The 18,744-nt window shown below is 39.2% G+C and overlaps 1 protein-coding gene across 1 annotated transcript in view; it reads left to right on the forward strand.

Moving 5' to 3' along the window:
- The window catches only part of CRB1 (crumbs cell polarity complex component 1), a 202,575-nt gene that overhangs the window by 150,367 nt on the left and 33,464 nt on the right, over positions 1-18,744 (forward strand). Inside the window, 5 exon segments of the mRNA XM_058533903.1 lie at positions 1,022-1,569; positions 3,343-3,508; positions 10,001-10,907; positions 13,549-13,677; positions 17,137-17,263. Coding sequence (XP_058389886.1) covers positions 1,022-1,569; positions 3,343-3,508; positions 10,001-10,907; positions 13,549-13,677; positions 17,137-17,263 — 1,877 coding nt within the window.

Consider the following 18,744-nt stretch of genomic DNA (forward strand, 5'->3'; position numbering starts at 1 on the left):
CTTGCCCCCAAATTTCTTCTACCAAGTTGGAGTACAGTAGTATCTGATAGTCCACCATTAAGCCCCACCTTTTTAGGGCAGTGAAGAAGGGGTTCATAAGTTTACCAGTGCAGAGATCTTCTCTTTCTCTTTTGTGATCAGTGTACCTCACTATAAACTATAAACCAAAATGTAGTTATTTTTAAATAAAATAAACTCAGAAGTTCAGAAAATCAGGTCAAATTGTCATTGTTCAGCCTGACTTGAACTTTAAAAAATATGTATGGGGCCTGCCCAGTGGCTTAGCAATTAAGTGTGCATGCTTCTACTGGCGGCCGGGGCTCGGATCCCGGGCATGCAGCGACACACCGCTTGTCCGGCCATGCTGAGGCCACGTCCCACATACAGCAACTAGAGGGATGTGCAGCTATGACATACAACTATCTACTGGGGCTTTGGGAAGAAAAAGGAAAAAAAAAATGGAGGAGGATTGGCAATAGATGTTAGCTCAGGGCCGGTCTTCCTCAGCAAAAAAAAAAAAAAAAAAAGAGGATTGGCATGGATGTTAGCTCAGGGCTGATCTTCCTCATAAATAAATAAATAAATAAATAAATAAATAAATAAATAAATAAATAAATAAATAAGTATGGAGCCAGCCCTGGTGGCTTAGTGGTTAAAGTTTGGCACTCTCACTGCTTCTGCAGTCCAGGTTCGTTTCCCTATCGTGGAACCACACCAGCCATCTGTCAGTTGCCATGCTGTGGTGGCGGCTTACATAGGAGAACTAGAAGGATTACAACTTACAACTAGGATATGTAACCATGCACTGGGGCTTTGGGCAGGGAAAAAAAAAAAAAAGAGGAAGATTGGCAACAGATGTTAACTGTTAGCTCAGGGCGAATCTTTCCCTGCAAAAAAAAGTATGTATGTATTTGTGTGTATGTATACATATGATATATATACATTAATCTTCTGCCTCTTCATACTTGTGAGTCTTAAGATATGTCTTCTTTATTTCTCCTGTTCTGTTTTGACATTGAAGAGTATGTGGCAGGCAGATTTGGCCAAGATGACTCTACTGGATACGCTGTTTTTAATCTTGACGAGAGTTATGGAGAGAACTTCACCCTCTCCATGTTTGTTCGAACACATCAACCATCAGGCTTACTTCTAGCTTTGGAAAACAGCACTTACCAATTCATCCGTGTTTGGCTGGAGCATGGCAGACTAGCAATGCTGAATCCAAGTTCCCCCAAATTAGTAGTCAAGTTTGTTCTTAGTGATGGCAATATCCACTTAATATCTTTGAAAATCACGCCAAATAAAATTGAACTGTATCAGTCTTCACAAAACCTAGGATTTATTTCTGCACCTACTTGGAAAATGCAAAGAGGAGATGTCATCTACATTGGTGGCCTGCCTGACAAAAAAGAGACTGAAGTTAATGGTGGATTCTTCAAAGGCTGTATCCAAGATATAAGATTAAACAACCAAAATCTGGAATTCTTCCCAAATTCAACGAGCAATGCATCCCACAATCCAATTCTTGTCAATGTGGCCCGGGGATGTCCTGGAGACAACATGTGCAAGGTAGGATTATTCATACCAAATGTGTCCATGTTGTATGCTAAAGTTTGATTTTGTGAAATTGATAATTTATTATAACCCTTCTTTGTATGTGAAGATGATGTTGCTGACCCACCAGCCGTAGAATAATATTTCATCAATACTTTCCCAGCAAGACTGGGGGGTTTATATTGAGCCATAAAAATATGGCCTTGGCCTTACTGGCATCATGGTCTATTTAATTAACCAAGATAACTCCATTTACATGGTTCTCCTACTCCCACAACAACCAAATTACTTAACAATAATCGTATTTTAGTTCCCAAATTCTTAATGGCATCCCAGAGTTTTAACTGAATTAACTCTTTTTGGAAGATACAATTAACTTTATCTTAAATGCCCAACTACATTATATTGAACTTCTGTTATAAGTCAACAAGAAAAAAAATCTGAGAGGTAACTTCCTTCTGGTAGTTGTATTTGAAATTCTCTGAAATATAATTTCTCAGAGCCCATGCTTTACTTTATATACTTTGTATGCTCTTCTAAAAGCTACTTAAATGTGTGAAATTGTCAGCTCTGCATGAAGTTTCAAAGGAAAAGACAGAAACACATTTATTGATATCCATTGAACATTTATTGAGCTCTGACTATTGCTATGCACTGGGCTTCCTTTTAAATATACAAAAATGGGGGCCGGCCCGGTGGTGCAAGCAGTTAAGTGCGCGCGCTCCGCTGCAGCGGCCCGGGGTTCACCGGTTCGGATCCCAGGAACCCACTGACGCACGGCTTGGCAAGCCAAGCTGTGACGGCGTCCCATATAAAGTGGAGGAAGATGGGCATGGATGTTAGCCCAGGGCCAGTCTTCCTCAGCAAAAAAAGAGGAGGATTGGCAGATGTTAGCTCAGGTCCGATCTTCCTCACAAAAAAAACAAAAATAAAAAATAAAATAAAATAAATAAATAAATATACAAAAATGAATCATTGTGACATTATTGTAGGAGGCTTCCAATGTGCCACTAGCAATTTTACACGGATAAATTCATTTAACTCTGTTAAATGACTACTGTGTAAAGCAGACATTGTTATTATCCTCATTTATGTTTAGAAAGGTTATGTAACTAGCCTAAATCACAAGTTAATAGTGGAACTGGGATATAAACAGTCTGAGGTTTCAGAAACTCCTTTTCAAATCCTTTCATTTTGAATACTTTGTGAGAAACCTTGTGAGGACGCAAATAATGATCGTATGTCTCTGATTCAGAGGCCAAGCAATTGAAGGGGGTCAGGGGTGGTCACTGTAGTGGGACCCAGAGGATCCAGTTACCAAGCTTCACTGTTTGACTTTGTGATAGGATCTTGGGCTTCAAGAGGGCCCTCAGTTTCCTCATTGGTGAAAATGACTAATAATCTCTACCTAAAATGACAATTAGTGTAATGGAAAGTTCCTGGTTATTTGTAAATTACAAGGAATATTATTACACCTTTTAAAATCCTCCCTGTGTTGTGGATCAATCTTATATATTTTCTCTTTCTCTCTCTCTCTCTCTCTCTTTCTCTGTCTCTTTCTATCTCTATCTCCATTTCTCTCTTTCTCTCTCCCTTTTTCTCTCTTAGAAAAGAGCTGGCAATGGGAAGAGTAAATTTTATTCTATTTAATAACCAATGGTTATAAAATGTTTAAAATGTAAATATGTAGGAAATTAGCATTGAAAACAACAGATATGGGGTCTTGCTTCACCATGTCCATATTGAGTTGCCGGTATTTTTTATACCTTTGATTTCTCTTCCGCTCAGTCCAATCCCTGTCACCACGGAGGTGTTTGCTATTCCCTGTGGGATGACTTCTCATGTTCCTGCCCTGCGAACACAGCTGGGAAAGCCTGTGAGGATGTTCAGTGGTGTGAGCTCAGCCCATGTCCCCCCGGAGCCCAGTGCCAGTTGGTGCCTCAAGGATTTGAATGTAGGTGGCGTTCAGACTTACCATCCAGCCAGTTAAGTTGGGCATTTCACTTGTTTCAGGAGGCAACCCAGAAAAAGAATACAGACAAAAGCAACTTCCTATAGAAACCTGTGATTTTCTCCCCTAACATGAGCAGTGTGATAAGCCAGATTGGCCTCACGCCGCATCCTGCCCTGGGTTTCTGGGTGGGAAATGGAGGTCATAGCAACACCAAACCTAGATCCTTGATCATTTAAAGCTAATTTCTGAAGAAAGAGTTAACCTGGTAAAATCTGGCTTTTCTTCCCTGGTTATTGGGAAGACAGTAAGTGCACTGGTGTTAGCACACTGTCATTGATTAACTAGGAGACCGCAGACAGTTCACTCGATCTCCATAATCTAAAGCTTCCTCTGTAAAATGGAGATAAGATATCTACTTTGTAGGTAGACAGATGTGTGTGTGTGATGTTTATATGACTTTAAGTGTAAAGAGCCCAACACACCAGGCCCTGAATTACTGTTTGCTATGAGTATTTCCCTCGATCTGAAAGGTGTTCCTGCCCATCTTCAGCACTACAGAACACAGTTTCCCAAATGTTAACAACTATCTTCACAACTTTGACATGTCTACGTACCGACCACATTATTATTTATGTTCTGTCTTCTCTCCTATTTCAAATAATGCACAGTCCAGTCTATAGCCAACTCTCTGTTTGCACTGAATTCTAATCTCTTCCCCTTATTCAAAAAATTTGCTTCTAAAATTTTTCTCTCACTCTCTAGCATCATAAATTTTTCCATCAGCATATAAGCATATTGTCAGATTTCCTCATTACCAAAAATTTTCCTTGACCACTCCCATCCCCACTAGTTACCATCCCATTTTTCTGCTTCCTTTTATAGTGAGAGAAACCCTCTAAAGAGTTGTCCACAGTATACCTCTGATGTCTTAGTCCATTCTTTCCTTTACCCCATTCAGCCAGGCTCCCACACACCAGCACCACCTCGGTCCTGAACTCTCTCAACCCAGAGCTTCATAGGTTGCCTTCATCACTTCATTTAGTTTCTACCCAAATGTCCTCTTACCTGGCTTTATTTCTTTTCAATATCTCTTATCATTCTTTCGTGTTTTGTTATATACGTACTTGTTTACTTGTTCATCGTCTTTCCTCACTAGAATATAAGTTTCAAAAAGAAAGGAAATTTCCTATTTGGTTTCTCACGTTACTCTTAGCACTTAGCATATGCCAAACGTATAGGAGGTTGTCAATAAATATTTATTAAATGAATAAATTAGCTTATTATTTTTCTTTAAATTAACTTAGTATTTTCACTAACTGCTCTAGACTTTATATAAGTTATCTGTGTACAATAAAAAAATGCATAAAATACCTTGGAAAACATTGCACTAAAATAATGGAACGAAACTAGAGGATAGACTGACCTCAAGTCTGTATCAGCAGCATCCTATGTAGACTGAGCCCCAAAGTGACTGAAGAAAACAGAGGAATATATTTACTTTTATGTTGCTATATTTTAAAAACATATATTAAAAAGTTACATTAAATGTATTGCACGATATGTGGAATTGGGGAAGTTTCTTGAAGAATACATATACTTTTATGTTTTGTATTTGAGAAGTATATACTATACATGTGTATAAAGCATAATGAGCTGTCATAAAGAATGTAATCTGGCTTCTAATATAGGACAGAATTTTTTTTTTTAATTTTATTTATTTATTTTTTCCCCCAAAGCCCCAGTAGATAGTTGTATGTCATAGTTGCACATCCTTCTAGTTGCTGTATGTGGGACGTGGCCTCAGCATGGCTGGAGAAGCGGTGCGTCGGTGCGCGCCCAGGATCGAACCTGGGCCGCCAGCAGCGGAGCGTGCCCACTTAACCGCTAAGCCACGGGGCCGGCCCTGGGACAGAATTTTAAACACAACCTTTTTCATTTTTCTACCTCTGAACTGCTTGTTTAAAATAATTTAGTAATTATTCATTGTATTCTTAATCTTTCGACAGAAATACTAAAGATGTTATGTTCTTCCCAGTTATGTTCTTCAAACATGACATGTTTACGTCATTTTGAACATTTTCACGTGGGGAGAAAGAACAGGATTTCTAAAGACGGTAGCAGTGCAAGAACCACACCCCTGATGCCCGTTGTTCTTCAGTCTGCACAGGAATCAGTTTAGGGTTTGGACACAGCATGTTAGAAAGAAGTGAACTTCACTGCTACTGCATCGCTGCTACGGAAAGAGTAGAAAGTCTGCCTCTGACCTCCCGGAAAGTCTCAGGCACATTTTTTTTTTTAACTGTGACATCTTAATGAAGGGAAAAAAAGTAAATTGATGGGAGGGGTGAATTTTTCCTAATTGACAGGTATGAACTCTAGAATTCATTTTTGCTACTTTGCATAATTTTAATTTTATGTGATCTTATGACCTTCTTGCACTTATTTATTTATTTATTTGTGAGGAAGATCAGCCCTAAGCTAACATCTCTTGCCAATCCTCCTCTTTTTGCTGAGGAAGACTGGCCCTGAGCTAACCTCTGTGCCCATCTTCCTCTATTTTGTATGTGAGACACTGCCACAGCATAGCTTGATGAGTGGTGTGTAGGTCCGCATCAGGGATCCAAACCTACAAACCCAGGGCCACTGAAGCAGTATGCAGAAACTTAACCACTACGCCACTGGGCCAGCTCCTCTTTCGTATTTTTTTTTCTAGTAAAATATATTGAGAAGATTAGGTCTAATAAAATAACATGCTCTTGCAAGTATAGCTCATGCATTACCCTGAATTTTCCTTCAGGACCTTAATCATCTCTCTCTCTCTATCTATCAGAAAACCAAGATTTAAAAATTTACAACCACCTTAGATACAGGCATGTTATTATGATAAAGTTCCCTGAAGAAAAAGTGAAATATAAATGTTGTCATGTGTCTTGTGGTTTTTACCAAGATCACAAGAAGTGATTTCAGTGTGCTCAGCAGTGTTAGTAAAATGAATTTATACAGCATCACAGACAGTATTCTTCCTTTAGGAGTTGAGAGCTAATGAGATTTGTCACTTTAATATTTATTTAAAAACATGTAATGAGATACTTGTTGCTCTTTTCCTCCCTAATCCCAGCCCCAAACCTGGTGGAGAAAACAGAACAGTCAAAAGCAATAAAGTCAAGTGAAATTTCAATCCAGTCAAATAATACACTTGAATGATAGACTTGAATTTTCTCCCTGTGGTTTCTAATTATTATCTCACTTTCCAGAATTAAAGATTGAATTATTTCTATAGATTATTCATTTAGTAATATTTACTGAACACCTGCTATGTGTCAGGCAATGTTCTAGGCATAAGAATTTATTTATTTATTTTTGTGTGTGTGTGAGGAAGACCGGCTCTGAGCTAACATCTATTGCCAATCCTCCTCTTTTTTTTTCCCCAAAGCCCCAGTAGATAGTTGTATGTCATAGTTGCACATCCTTCTAGTTGGTGTATGTGGGACGCGGCCTCAGCATGGCCGGAGAAGCGGTGCGTCGGTGCGCGCCCGGGATCCGAACCCAGACCGCCAGTAGCGGAGCGCACACGTTTACCTGCTAAGCCACGAGGCTGGCCCTAGGCATGAGAATTTAGTGATAACCTAGACGGAGGAGGTCCCTGATCTCATAAAGCTCATGTTCTAGTGTGGAAAGACAGACAAGGAACAAGTAGGAAAATAAACAATGTAATTTCAAATAGTTATAAGATGCTATGAAGAAAGTAAAGCTGAGTAATGGAACAGAGAGTGGATTCAGGGAGGAAGCTATTTTAACTTGGATAATCAGGGAAAGCTTCTCAGAGGAGGTGGCATTTGAGCACATGTCATGTTGAGAAAGAGCCAAGTATGGGAAGATCTAGGGGAAGAATATTCCAAGTATAAGTAACAGCAAGTATAAAAGGACTGTTTGGGGAACAAGCTTCCTGTCTTCAAGGAGTAGCAAGAAGGTTTTGTGGCTGTAGCATGTGAGTGAGAAAGACAGTGGTAGGAAATGGAATTGGGGAGTCAGTCAGGGGTCAGATCATGCAAACTCTTGTAGGCCATGATTAGGATTTAGGAATTCTTTCTAGATGTGATGGTAACCAATGGAGATCTTGAGCTAAAGTGTGGTTGTTATATTGGTCTGCAGAGCAATGGAAGCAGGGACGCCGAGAAGTATAACACACATATTTGTGTGCTGATACCTATAAGAGAAGGGTTGGTAGTTGGGAGTGGTGCCCCACAAATGAGATAGAGACAGTGTTTTAATGTCAATTTCTACCAAAAGGTAGAAGAGGGTGATAAGAGAGAATTGACCGCTGAATTGAGTAATACAAAGGTCATTGTGACCTTGACAAGAGTGGTTTCAGTGAAGCGATTGGAACAAAAGGCAGAGCGGCGAGTATTAAAAAGAAAATGGGAAATGAGAAAGTGGAGACAATGAGAATTTAAAATTATCTGGAGAAGTTTTTCTGGGAAAAGGAATAGAGAATTAAGAAAGTGACGGAGTAGGGGAGGTCAGGGTAATGCTTTGGGTCTTATGTGTGTGTTTATTTTTTTAAGATTAGAGCAGTTACAGCATGTGTGTGTGCTGATGGAAAACAACAAAAAGGGAGGGAAAATGATGGTGCAGGACAGAGAGAGGTTAAGTGTAGAAACAATGTCTAAAAAAGTGAAAATGAATGGGACTCAATGCATGACTAGAGGGGTTGACATTGGATGGTGCGTAGGATAAACCTAGGTTTTTGCCTGAGGAAGGAAAACCTGGTTCTCTCTCCTATGTGTCTTTGCTTCACTTTTACACTACTACCACACTCACAACACTTCTGACACCACATGTGTGGGGGTTTTCCCTCACCAATCAACCCTGCAACACCAGTTGGGTGTCCTACTATTTAACTCAATTTAATTTGCTTCTGATAGCATCAGATCCCACAGGTTAAGGGCTCAGTCCCACAATACTGCCCCCACCCTACTTCAGATGCCAATCACAAGTCCAGGTTGTCACCTGTGCTTCTGACTGATCAGCTATAAATGGGAAGTTCCCATGACCCCCTCCTTTGGGTTCAATTAATTGCTAGAGGGGCTCACAGAACTCATGGAAACACTTACTTAATGTTGACCAGTTTATTGAAGGATGTGATACAGGATACAGATGAACAGCCGTAGGGTGAGGTCTAGGAGGGTCCCTACCGCAGGCGCTCCCGTCCCCGGGGAGCTGGGGTGCATCAGCCTCCCAGTGTGGATGTGTTTGTCAACCTGGAAGCTCTTCCAACCCTATACTTATGGGAATTTTATGGAGGCTTCCTCACATAGGCATGATCAATTATTAACTCCCTTTCCAGCTCCTCTCCCCTCTCTGGAGAATGAGGGTGGGTCTAAAAATTCCAAGCTTCTAATCATGGCGTGGTCTTTCCGGCGACCAGCCCCCATCCAGGATCCATCCCGGAGCCCACCCAGAGTCACCTCATTAGAATGAAAGATGCTCGTAGTGCTCTTATCACTTGGGAATTTATAAGAGTGTTAAGCGCCCTGTGTCAGGAACTGGTGGCAGAGAACAAATACATACGTTTTCTATTATCTTACAGATTTCTATCTGTAAGGAAGGATGTAAGGACAATGCATCCATTATAACAGAACAGAAAGCACGGTGGGTCCAGATACCGTTAGGTTTACAGATTCGAGATTACAGTTCTCTTTCTCCCTTTTTCTCAAGAAAGTCTCAAAGGAGAGCATAAACTGAGATAGGGTTAGATATTTTAAGAGATGGAGCAAGGTGTGAATTAATGATCCTGTAGAATTGGGAAAGCCCTTTAACAGAAAAATGCAATAAGATTGCCCGGAAGTGCCGTGGTGGCGTACAAGCTGTGGGCATAAAAGAGAGCAGCTGACGTGGTGACATCTTTTTGCCCGGCCGGATGAAGCTGCCTGCATTTAGGCACAGAATTGGTAGCGTGGCGCGTCATTGGCGTTTGGCAGCTGGGTGAGCCAGCCATTTGGCTGACTGCCTGCTGGTCAGCTGAATCCGAAGCCGGGCTCCACTGTCAGAGTGCTGCGCCTCCAGCGCTAGACCCATGATCCCTGCCTGCTCAATTTCTCTGTGGATGAAATGGATAATGTGGTGGCAAATGTAAAATGAATGTTGGAATGTATTAGATGAAAAAGAAATGTATGGTCTGGGTTTTGGTATCAGGCCATCCACGTTTGGCATTCTGGCTTTATTACTTGTTAGCCACATGATTTGAGAAAATGACTTAAACTTCTGTGAGTCTCGATGTCTTCTTCTATAAAATGGGGGGTGATAATAATAATAATAAACCTGTCTTCAAGAATTCTGTATTAGAAATAATATAGAGGCCAGCACAGTGCCTCGGCTATATGAAACAATACATGATGGTAGTAACGTGATGGCCATTAATTTTAGTAAAGGTGAAGAAGCAAACATTACAGATTTAGTCAAGTTGCTGATTGCTTTGCTTTCTCTCTTTAGGCACTGCAAATGCTGTTTTTAATAGACAAAGCAGTGGAATATTATTCAGGAGCAATGGGAATATTAGCAGAGAACTCACCAACATCACATTTGGCTTCAGAACAAGGGATGCAAATGGGATCATATTGCACGCAGAGAAGGAGCCTGAATTCCTTAACATTAGCATTCAAGATTCCAGATTATTATTTCAATTGCAAAGTGGCAACAGTTTTTATTTGCTGAGTCTGACGAGTTTGCAGTCAGTGAGCGATGGCATATGGCACCAAGTGACTCTTTCCATGACAGACCCACTGGCCCAGGCCTCCAGGTGGCAAATGGAAGTGGACAACCAAACACCTATCGTGACCAGTGCCGTTGCTACCGGAAGCCTCAACTTTCTGAAGGATAATACAGACATTTATGTGGGTGACCGAGCCACTGACAACATGCAGGGCCTGCGAGGGTGTCTAGGTACAATAGGAATTGGTGGCGTTTATCTCTCCTACTTTGAAAATATTCCTGGTTTCATTAATAAACCCCAGGAAGAGCAGTTTCTCAAGATCTCTATAAATTCAGTGGTTACTGGCTGTTTGCAGTTAAACGCCTGCGGCTCCAACCCCTGCTTGCAGGGAGGAGCTTGTGAAGACGTCTACAGCTCTTATCGCTGCTCCTGTCCCTTGGGTTGGTCAGGGACACGCTGTGACATCAACGTTGATGAGTGCTTTTCTAACCCCTGTATCCACGGCAACTGCTCCGACGGAGTTGCAGCCTATCGCTGCAGGTGCGAGCCTGGGTACAGCGGTGTGAACTGTGAGGTGTTTATAGACAATTGCCAGAGTCACCAGTGTGCAAATGGGGCCACCTGCATCAGTGACACCAATGGCTATTCTTGCCGCTGTTTTGGAAATTTCACAGGAAAATTTTGCAGGTGAGCATGAAGTTCACATAAAACTTGGTCTTTGGAGCTATGCTCTACATTTTCCTTGTCAAATTGGAAAGCTCTCTCCCCCAGCAGGGGTGTATAGGCTGTGCTGAACAGGGGTGACACTGGGCATTGCCATCATGATTTGGTCGTGTAAAGACAGGATCTCACCTGCTGGGATGTTCTACACCGAAGAGGGGTAGTTCTTTGGCCAGACTTCAAGCAAAATGTTTTCTCAGTCATCTTTGTTAGAATATGTCTCGTGAACTACAGCCCCAAAGTCTTAAGGCCTCAGGAAACAATTACGTTTACAATAAATGCAAAAGCTGAATTTTAGTATCATTGGAGGAAGTATGACTGCTACCTCTAAAACAATGCCCTGGTTATTTCAGCCAGGTAAATCTTGTAAAATCCTGAAAAGACTATGTTAAAGTATAATTTCAAAAAGGTGAAATCATGACTCTCACACAAATATAAATGAACATGTTTTGATGATTTTATTTGTCATTAATTAATGAGGCATTAATTAATGTCATTAATTAATGATGATTTTGTCATTAATTAATGAAGATATAAAAACCAGTTCAAAGGACAATGTGTTTATAATTATATATATTTTATAATTATACATATTTTTATAATATATTATAAATAGAGATGAGGAAATGAATTTACCAATAAATGTAAAACTGTTTAATGCCCTTCAGGGCAACAAAATTAGTATTTGAAACCATCTTTTCTGCAGTGTGACAATCAATTGTATCACTACAGATAAATTCATTTGCATTTGATGGACAAGATCCATTTGTATTAATATCATTTTCTATAACTTTGCAGAGTTGTAACATAGCGTAGTAAAGAAAATCTAAGGCATACACACTACAAAATCAGATAATCCTAGAGGATTCTTTATATAACACCCAGCATTCCATTGAAAGAATACCCAGTGATCTCTTTTGCCCATTTTAAAGTATTTTGCAATTTTTTTCTAAAATTACAAAAGCAGTATTTTAGGTCTAGTAATCACTTCCGTTTCATGTTATATAAACAGAAATAAGAATGAATATTTTCCTGCTAAGTCACATTGTTTAAACATTTCCATGTAAGTAGAATTCATTATTGTTCTTGCAACTTGTACTTGTTTTAAATTCACTAAACAGTTGAGTCATATGGGGAGGCAAGAGCGTCGTTATTAATAAGCAACTCACTCCAGGACTTTAGCAAGAACACCTGGAGTGGGTTGGTGGCCTGTAGACATTACACTAATTGATGGTGGTACCATAATTGGATGAATCTCCCAGTAGACATAACATGTGGCTGTACCTTTAAGAAGATGTATTTATCTCCACAACATTTATTGTTGTTCAGACCTATGAAGGCAAGGCACAGTGTTAGTGCTAAGTGTTGACATTCCAGTAAGACGCCACTTCTCATGAGTTAACCAACTCATTTGCCAACAGGGAAACTGCCTGTTTAAAAGCAGAAGACATTCAGGATCAAAATTAATAATACTGCCATGGTGACTTTGGATAAGTCGAATAAACATATATGCCCCAGTAATTAGTTCTCCAGTATTTTTTTTCTGCCTAATTCATCAAAGTCAAGTTCTCAAAGATTAAAGTTCTCAAAAGTACCTTCTAATGAGATTCAAAAATTGTTTGTTAAATGTAAGATGTTTACAAAGCTTCATATTTGCATTGCTAATTGAACTCTTTCAAAGCTGGATGACATTTTTGGCTCTTTTGAAAAGCCTGTATGATGTTTTCTTTTTAAAGTCGAATTGGTTAGCTCTTATGGGAAGAGACACACTTACCATCATACAGGTTTCTCCATATTAGCTGCACCACACAGAACAGGACAAAATTAAATTCATCATATATTTGCTGAATATTAACTATGTACCAGATACCGTGCACACGCACGGTATGTCAAGGGACCTGAGAAACACCCTTAAAATCTTTTAAATCAGTCCCTTCAGACTGGATTTTGTCTTGCAATCAAGTTCTGCTTAGCTTCTAACAATTTGTTCTGCCTTTTCTAAGGATTCCTTAACATCTAGAGCTGTGTTGTTACACAAAAGAGCGGCACTCTGAATTTACACGTAGTTACCGCTGAGTGCTGTATACAAACCTGGGCAGCATTTGGTTTGCATTCTGCTGAGCTATGAATTATTAGATGGGGGAGCACGTGTTGGCAGGGCAGCTGGAGTTCAGCTCTGAAAGCCAACAGAGAAATCACATGAGTGCTTGGGCACCAGAGTGCTTGCCTTTCTTTCCTGGCCCTTACAGAGATGCAATTCTCCTGTGGCCTGTGTTGATTTATTAGCAAAGCAGCAGCAAATCTGGCTATAGCAAGTTTCTTTCCAACACTAAATTTATTGCCACTCCACGGCGTAGATCTTATCTCACCAATGAAAACTGGGTAGAAATGGAAGATGTATGGCCATGCTCGCTACAGCGCCCTCCAGCAGGAGCTGCTTATGAGAAAGTGACTCTTGTCTAATGCAGCGCAATTAAGCATTTATAGCTCAGCCAGCCTGCGTACTTAATTAATTTGGCATTGACTCCATATATGAACTTTTCCAAAAAGTTTTCTTGAATGAAACGAACAAGATGAACAGCTGTGGCTGTTTCTTTTATCTCTCTAGACACACCAGATTACCCTCAACGGTCTGTGGGAATGAGAAGACAAACTTCACTTGCTACAGTGGAGGCAGCTGCACAGAGTTCCAGGGTGAACTCAGATGTGCGTGCCGGCCAGGTTTTACTGGGGAATGGTGAGTCACTTAGATCTCTATAGGAGGAAATTCTGGGCTGAAGAACGGTGGGATTATTCAAAGTTTATTTCTCCTCTAGTTTTTCATCTCAGTTCCCATAGGAAAATCTAGGCTGAAATATATGTCCAGCCAGAGTCAAACAATAAAAAAGAAGAAAAATTACAGTTTAGGTCAAAGTGAAGAACACTTTATTAGCCAAGACTTCAAATAGGGAAATATGTCTTTGAAAAATGTAAACTGTGATATTTTTCTTTCTTATAAGTGCTGGTTTCATGTTTCTTTCCCATTAACTGTAACACATGATGCAAATATAGTTGTTGTTGAAGTAAAATAAAATAAACCTAAAAGATTGCCTCACAGAATTACCTAGCCCCCTGAAAGTATATACGCCTTATCTATGTGAGTCCACTTTTCCCAGAGAAAGCCTTCAACCCTTCAACCCTAATGCATGATTGTTGATATAGAATTGGTCAATGGCTTCAGACAGTCTGTGACCTGCTGAAAATGTAGGCAAATTTGGATATGCATCTAACTGGCTGAAGATGAGGTCAAGGGCAAAAAGGGTTCATACCCCACAGCTATTATCAGATTCTCAAAAGGAATCAATGTCCCCAAAATGATTACAAACCAGGGCTCTATATGCTATAGATACTATGGAAGCATATAATAGTTAACCACTTGCTGAGCACTATGCCATGCACCTTACAAATATTATCTGTAATTGTTATTATTTCCATTTTGCATTTGTGTAAACTGAGGCTGAGAAGTTAAGTGGAAGGTGCCAATCCAGATATATGCTTCAGTAAGGCTGAGCTGCCTTCAAAGCTTCTGCTAATCCATTGGATGTGCTAGTATAAATGTATCAAGAAATCTTTGCTTGCAACAATTAAAAGAAAATAATAAAAATGCTCCTCCCTCTCACGTACCATCCAGGGCAAGATATATTGATCTCTGATCAAACTTCCTACATTGAACAAATTAGATAAGTTAAAGTCTAAGACTTTTGGCAAAGAGATTTTGACTGAATTAATTTTTTCCAAAAGGGTAGTTAATAAAATAATGGGTATATTTGTACTCCACGACAATTACAGTTTGGATTAATTTGAATTTTCTCTTTTTCAGCTGGCTCTTTTGGCATCACACAGATACAGCTCTTGTGCCATTTTCACAAAACAGGTTATCTAGGATACACCTGCATTTCACCTCCAACATTCAATGTCATTTAATCTAGTTCTTGCTCTTACAGCCTGCTGTCAGAGGTTGGCTCCAAGTGGCAAAGCCAGGCCAAGCATATATGTGCATGGAAGGATATAGCCTTGAGTCATATTCTGCTTTTCATTGCACCAATTTTATCATGCAACATATTATTAACCCAGAGACCATTCAGTTGGCCTCCAATTCTATATATCTCCAAAATGTTGCAAATATTTCCTTGTCCTAAGTTTTCAACAACTCTTTAACTATATTTAAGTTCTGGTTGTCCTGCCTCAGTGTCACAGCTTAATGCTTAATGTCACATTGATGCTTAATGTCACATGCAGAGAACTCATGTAAAGCCTTGGATTATTTTTCTCTGCTACTCACACGTTGTCCCTGTTCACAACAAACGTTTCCCATTCCTCCAACATTTATTTCTTAAAAATATATATATATGGCATTTATATTCAAATTATTGATTTGAAATGTGGTAAGAAAAGGAAGCTCAAGGTTTTCCTTCCTCTCCCAAGAATCTTTTCATCTGGATAAACTTCTCTGCTGCAAAGGGATTTCTAAAATGGTGAACACGTGTTCCATAGATTCTGTACTGTCAGAGTCCTTAACCATCAATTGTTAATTCATTGATGCCAATGGATTGATTTATTTTGATTTTCCTTCTATTAATTAACCTCTCATGAAAGCTCCAATAATGTTTATAATGAATGTGTATGTGTTGTGCACTGTTTAGCTCAGAAAAGAAATATATAAAAAATCGAGAAAGAATAGCTAGAGGGAGACTAGAAAATACCGGGCAATCTCCCAAGGCCAAGGGGCACGTGACTTCCATAACATCCAAAGATACTGAAAAGCTGTCTTCTTGCAAATTACTTTCTCTTCTGTCTGGTTAAACCTCCAACTTGGGAGTGTCATCCTGGCAAGTTGTAAATGATGGATGGTGTGAACGCTCTGGCCCACCCAGGACAGAGAGTGCTTGGCAGGCTCCCGAGGGTTGTCAAGTTTGGCTCAGATCTAATCAGAGAAGTCTTCCAGCCCAGAAGCCTAAGCCAAAAAAGGAAAACAAAACGTCTCAGCTATGCTTGGTATCCAACGGGATAAGGAGATGTTTTTCTGGGAAAGCATCTTTTTTCCCTTTATACCTTGGGTTAGCCCTGCCCCACCCACCACCTCATCTGCTTTCATTTTGAGCCTAGTGATCAGTGGATGATCCATGCATGCAAGTTTGAGCTTTGGGGAGGGGGGGAATGAAAAATTGTTTACATTAGACTTCAACATTGTAAGCTGCTCTGTAAGATTCTTGAAGCTAAGATTTTATATGAATTTCCCAAAGAAAAAGAGATGCTGTAGTTACTGCTCTGTCCCAGGGCCTGGCAGAGTGTTTGCACATGGCTAGTGCTAAATAAATATCTACCGAATGACTCGAATGACTGATTAGAGAATTAATCAGAAAATATACAGAAAAACAAGTTGTTGGTGGAAAATTAAGTGAAAAATAGTTTCCTCCCAGAGAAAAGGAAAATTTCAATTTACCTTAGAATTGATATCACTTGTTTTGGAAAAATTGGCCTTTGAAAGTCACTCTATCTGAATACTCAAAAATTATGCTTAGCTATGAAACAGATTTATTGGCAAGTGAAAACTTCTGATTACTTACTTTTGCTTTTGTTTAAAAAATGGTATTCCAAAGGAAAATAATCCAAAATCTCCCAGAATAAACCAAATTCTTTCTTCTGTCTTTGATAGGCTTTCCCCTTAGCCGGAGGGTGCCGATGCATTAGAATCTCAAAGTGTAAGTGTGGGTCTGCCCTGCAGACTCCAGTTGGCAAAATGCAGCCTCCGTCTCACGGTTCCTAGGTGCTCCCAGTAAACTGAACTTTCACAAGGTGGTGAAGACATCCACACTCTTGAGGGAGAAACTGGCCCTTCTTCATGGCCCAGTTTTCTCTTGGTTTCTAAATATTTGCATCCGTTTTCTCATTCTAATTAACTGTTCGTGTGTGTGTGTGTGTGTGTGTGTGTGTGTGTGTGTGTGTGTCTGTACAAATTATTTCCATTAAAACCAAAATTTGTTAAAGGAATTTTAAAGACCATTTCCCTCATTGTTGAGAATATGTAAATTGTGTGGGGATTGGTAAATTAGACCGTACTGTTCTAGGTAGAGAAGGCAAATTTTTTCTTTCCTCATTTCACAGCCAATTTTTTCAACAGGGACCCGGGTTTCTGCTGTTTCTGTTTGATTTCAAGGTGTGAAAACGACGTTGATGAGTGTGCCTCCAATCCGTGCCTGAACGGAGGCCTCTGCCAGGACTCGCTCAACAAATTCCAGTGCCTCTGCGACGTGGCCTTTGCTGGCGAGCGCTGCGAGATAGACGTAAGCGGCCTCCCCTTCTATGTGTCTCTCCTGCTCTGGCAGAATCTCTTCCAGCTCCTTTCCTACCTCATTCTGCGCATGAATGATGAGCCGGTTGTTGAGTGGGGTGAACAGGAAGATTACTAATACACATTGGAACATTCCCACACTTAAAAGCCATTGACTTTCGAGAGACGCCTTGACTCGTTTTAGCTCTCTAAAAAAGAAAATAAAAACCATCTTGAAAATTAAAATAAAGTCAATCATTTTATGAGTATATCAAATATTTACCTATTCTAGCTTTAAATGTAAAAAAAAAAAATAGTCTTCTTAATATAACAAGAAACATCTCATCATTGAGTGTATTTAGTTCAAACACATCATTCTCAGCGCTTCCGTAGTTGAATGACCACTGCAGTAAGAAGCCATTTTCTCCTCCACTTGGTTTTTGTGTGGACTTAGTAATGTAAGTTTCCCTCATTCATCCTGATCCTAAGTCATTTAATGTTCTTTCATTCCCATCTAGTATTCATGAGGTGACCTTTAAAAGTTATTGATTAAACTTTTTATATCCATCTATGTTTTTATAGATAGCTATTCAAATGAAGTGTTGCCAGTTCTCTGGTAAGTTAAAAAAGATACAAAGTGAAAGCAGGGAATTACACAAAGTCCCTAAACATGTAGAAAGAAAATTTTCTGATATAATTGGTATCAATGCTCGAATTATGCCTCACCAGTATAATTATGATTCCACGCAAACTTCTCTCCTCCAACAAGGCAACAGATTAACTCTTTCTCTGTTTCTTTTTCCTGCAATACTTTCTATCCAAATAGAATAACTTTTGGTTAATTGCTCATCAATTTATGAGCTTGTTGACGTTTCTATCAAATGGACTATTTCAATTGGTTTTCAATGAGTACTTAATAAAAAATAAGTACTGTTGGATATGCATACACCAAAAAATATATATTATGAAACTTGAATTTCTCGGAGGCATATTTTTCTAAAATTTACAAGTAAATTTATCATCTTCAAATATCTTTCTGAAAAAAATCATAGAAGCATAGAACCTATCATAATCAAAATATATTTGGCAGTATGATTCTTTTAATAAATATATACATGAAATTATGGATCTACAAAGTAAATTAATTAATAAGATATGAAAAAATTTATATGTTCTTGTTTACCTTTAGTAGAGTATATAAAATAATAATTAGAAAAAAACTTTATTTGATAATATTTTTAATTGCTTTCACTGGCATGTTAGCATCTGTGCTAAATATCTTTGCGTGGATGTACCCTTACAAAGGAGGCATTATTCATGTTCATTTAAAGGGAAAATAATTTGATCCTATGGATTAATTTAGAAAGCAACTACAATAACAATAGCCAGCCAAATGTCATTTTGTAAATGTGTCTATGTTTTTAGGAGCTAGTTTGAAAATGTAAGGGTAATTTATCGATTGGGTTATATCCAATACTCATTTAGTCTCAATTG

This window comes from Diceros bicornis, chromosome 38, assembly GCF_020826845.1.
Source record: "Diceros bicornis minor isolate mBicDic1 chromosome 38, mDicBic1.mat.cur, whole genome shotgun sequence".
NCBI lineage: Eukaryota > Metazoa > Chordata > Mammalia > Perissodactyla > Rhinocerotidae > Diceros > Diceros bicornis.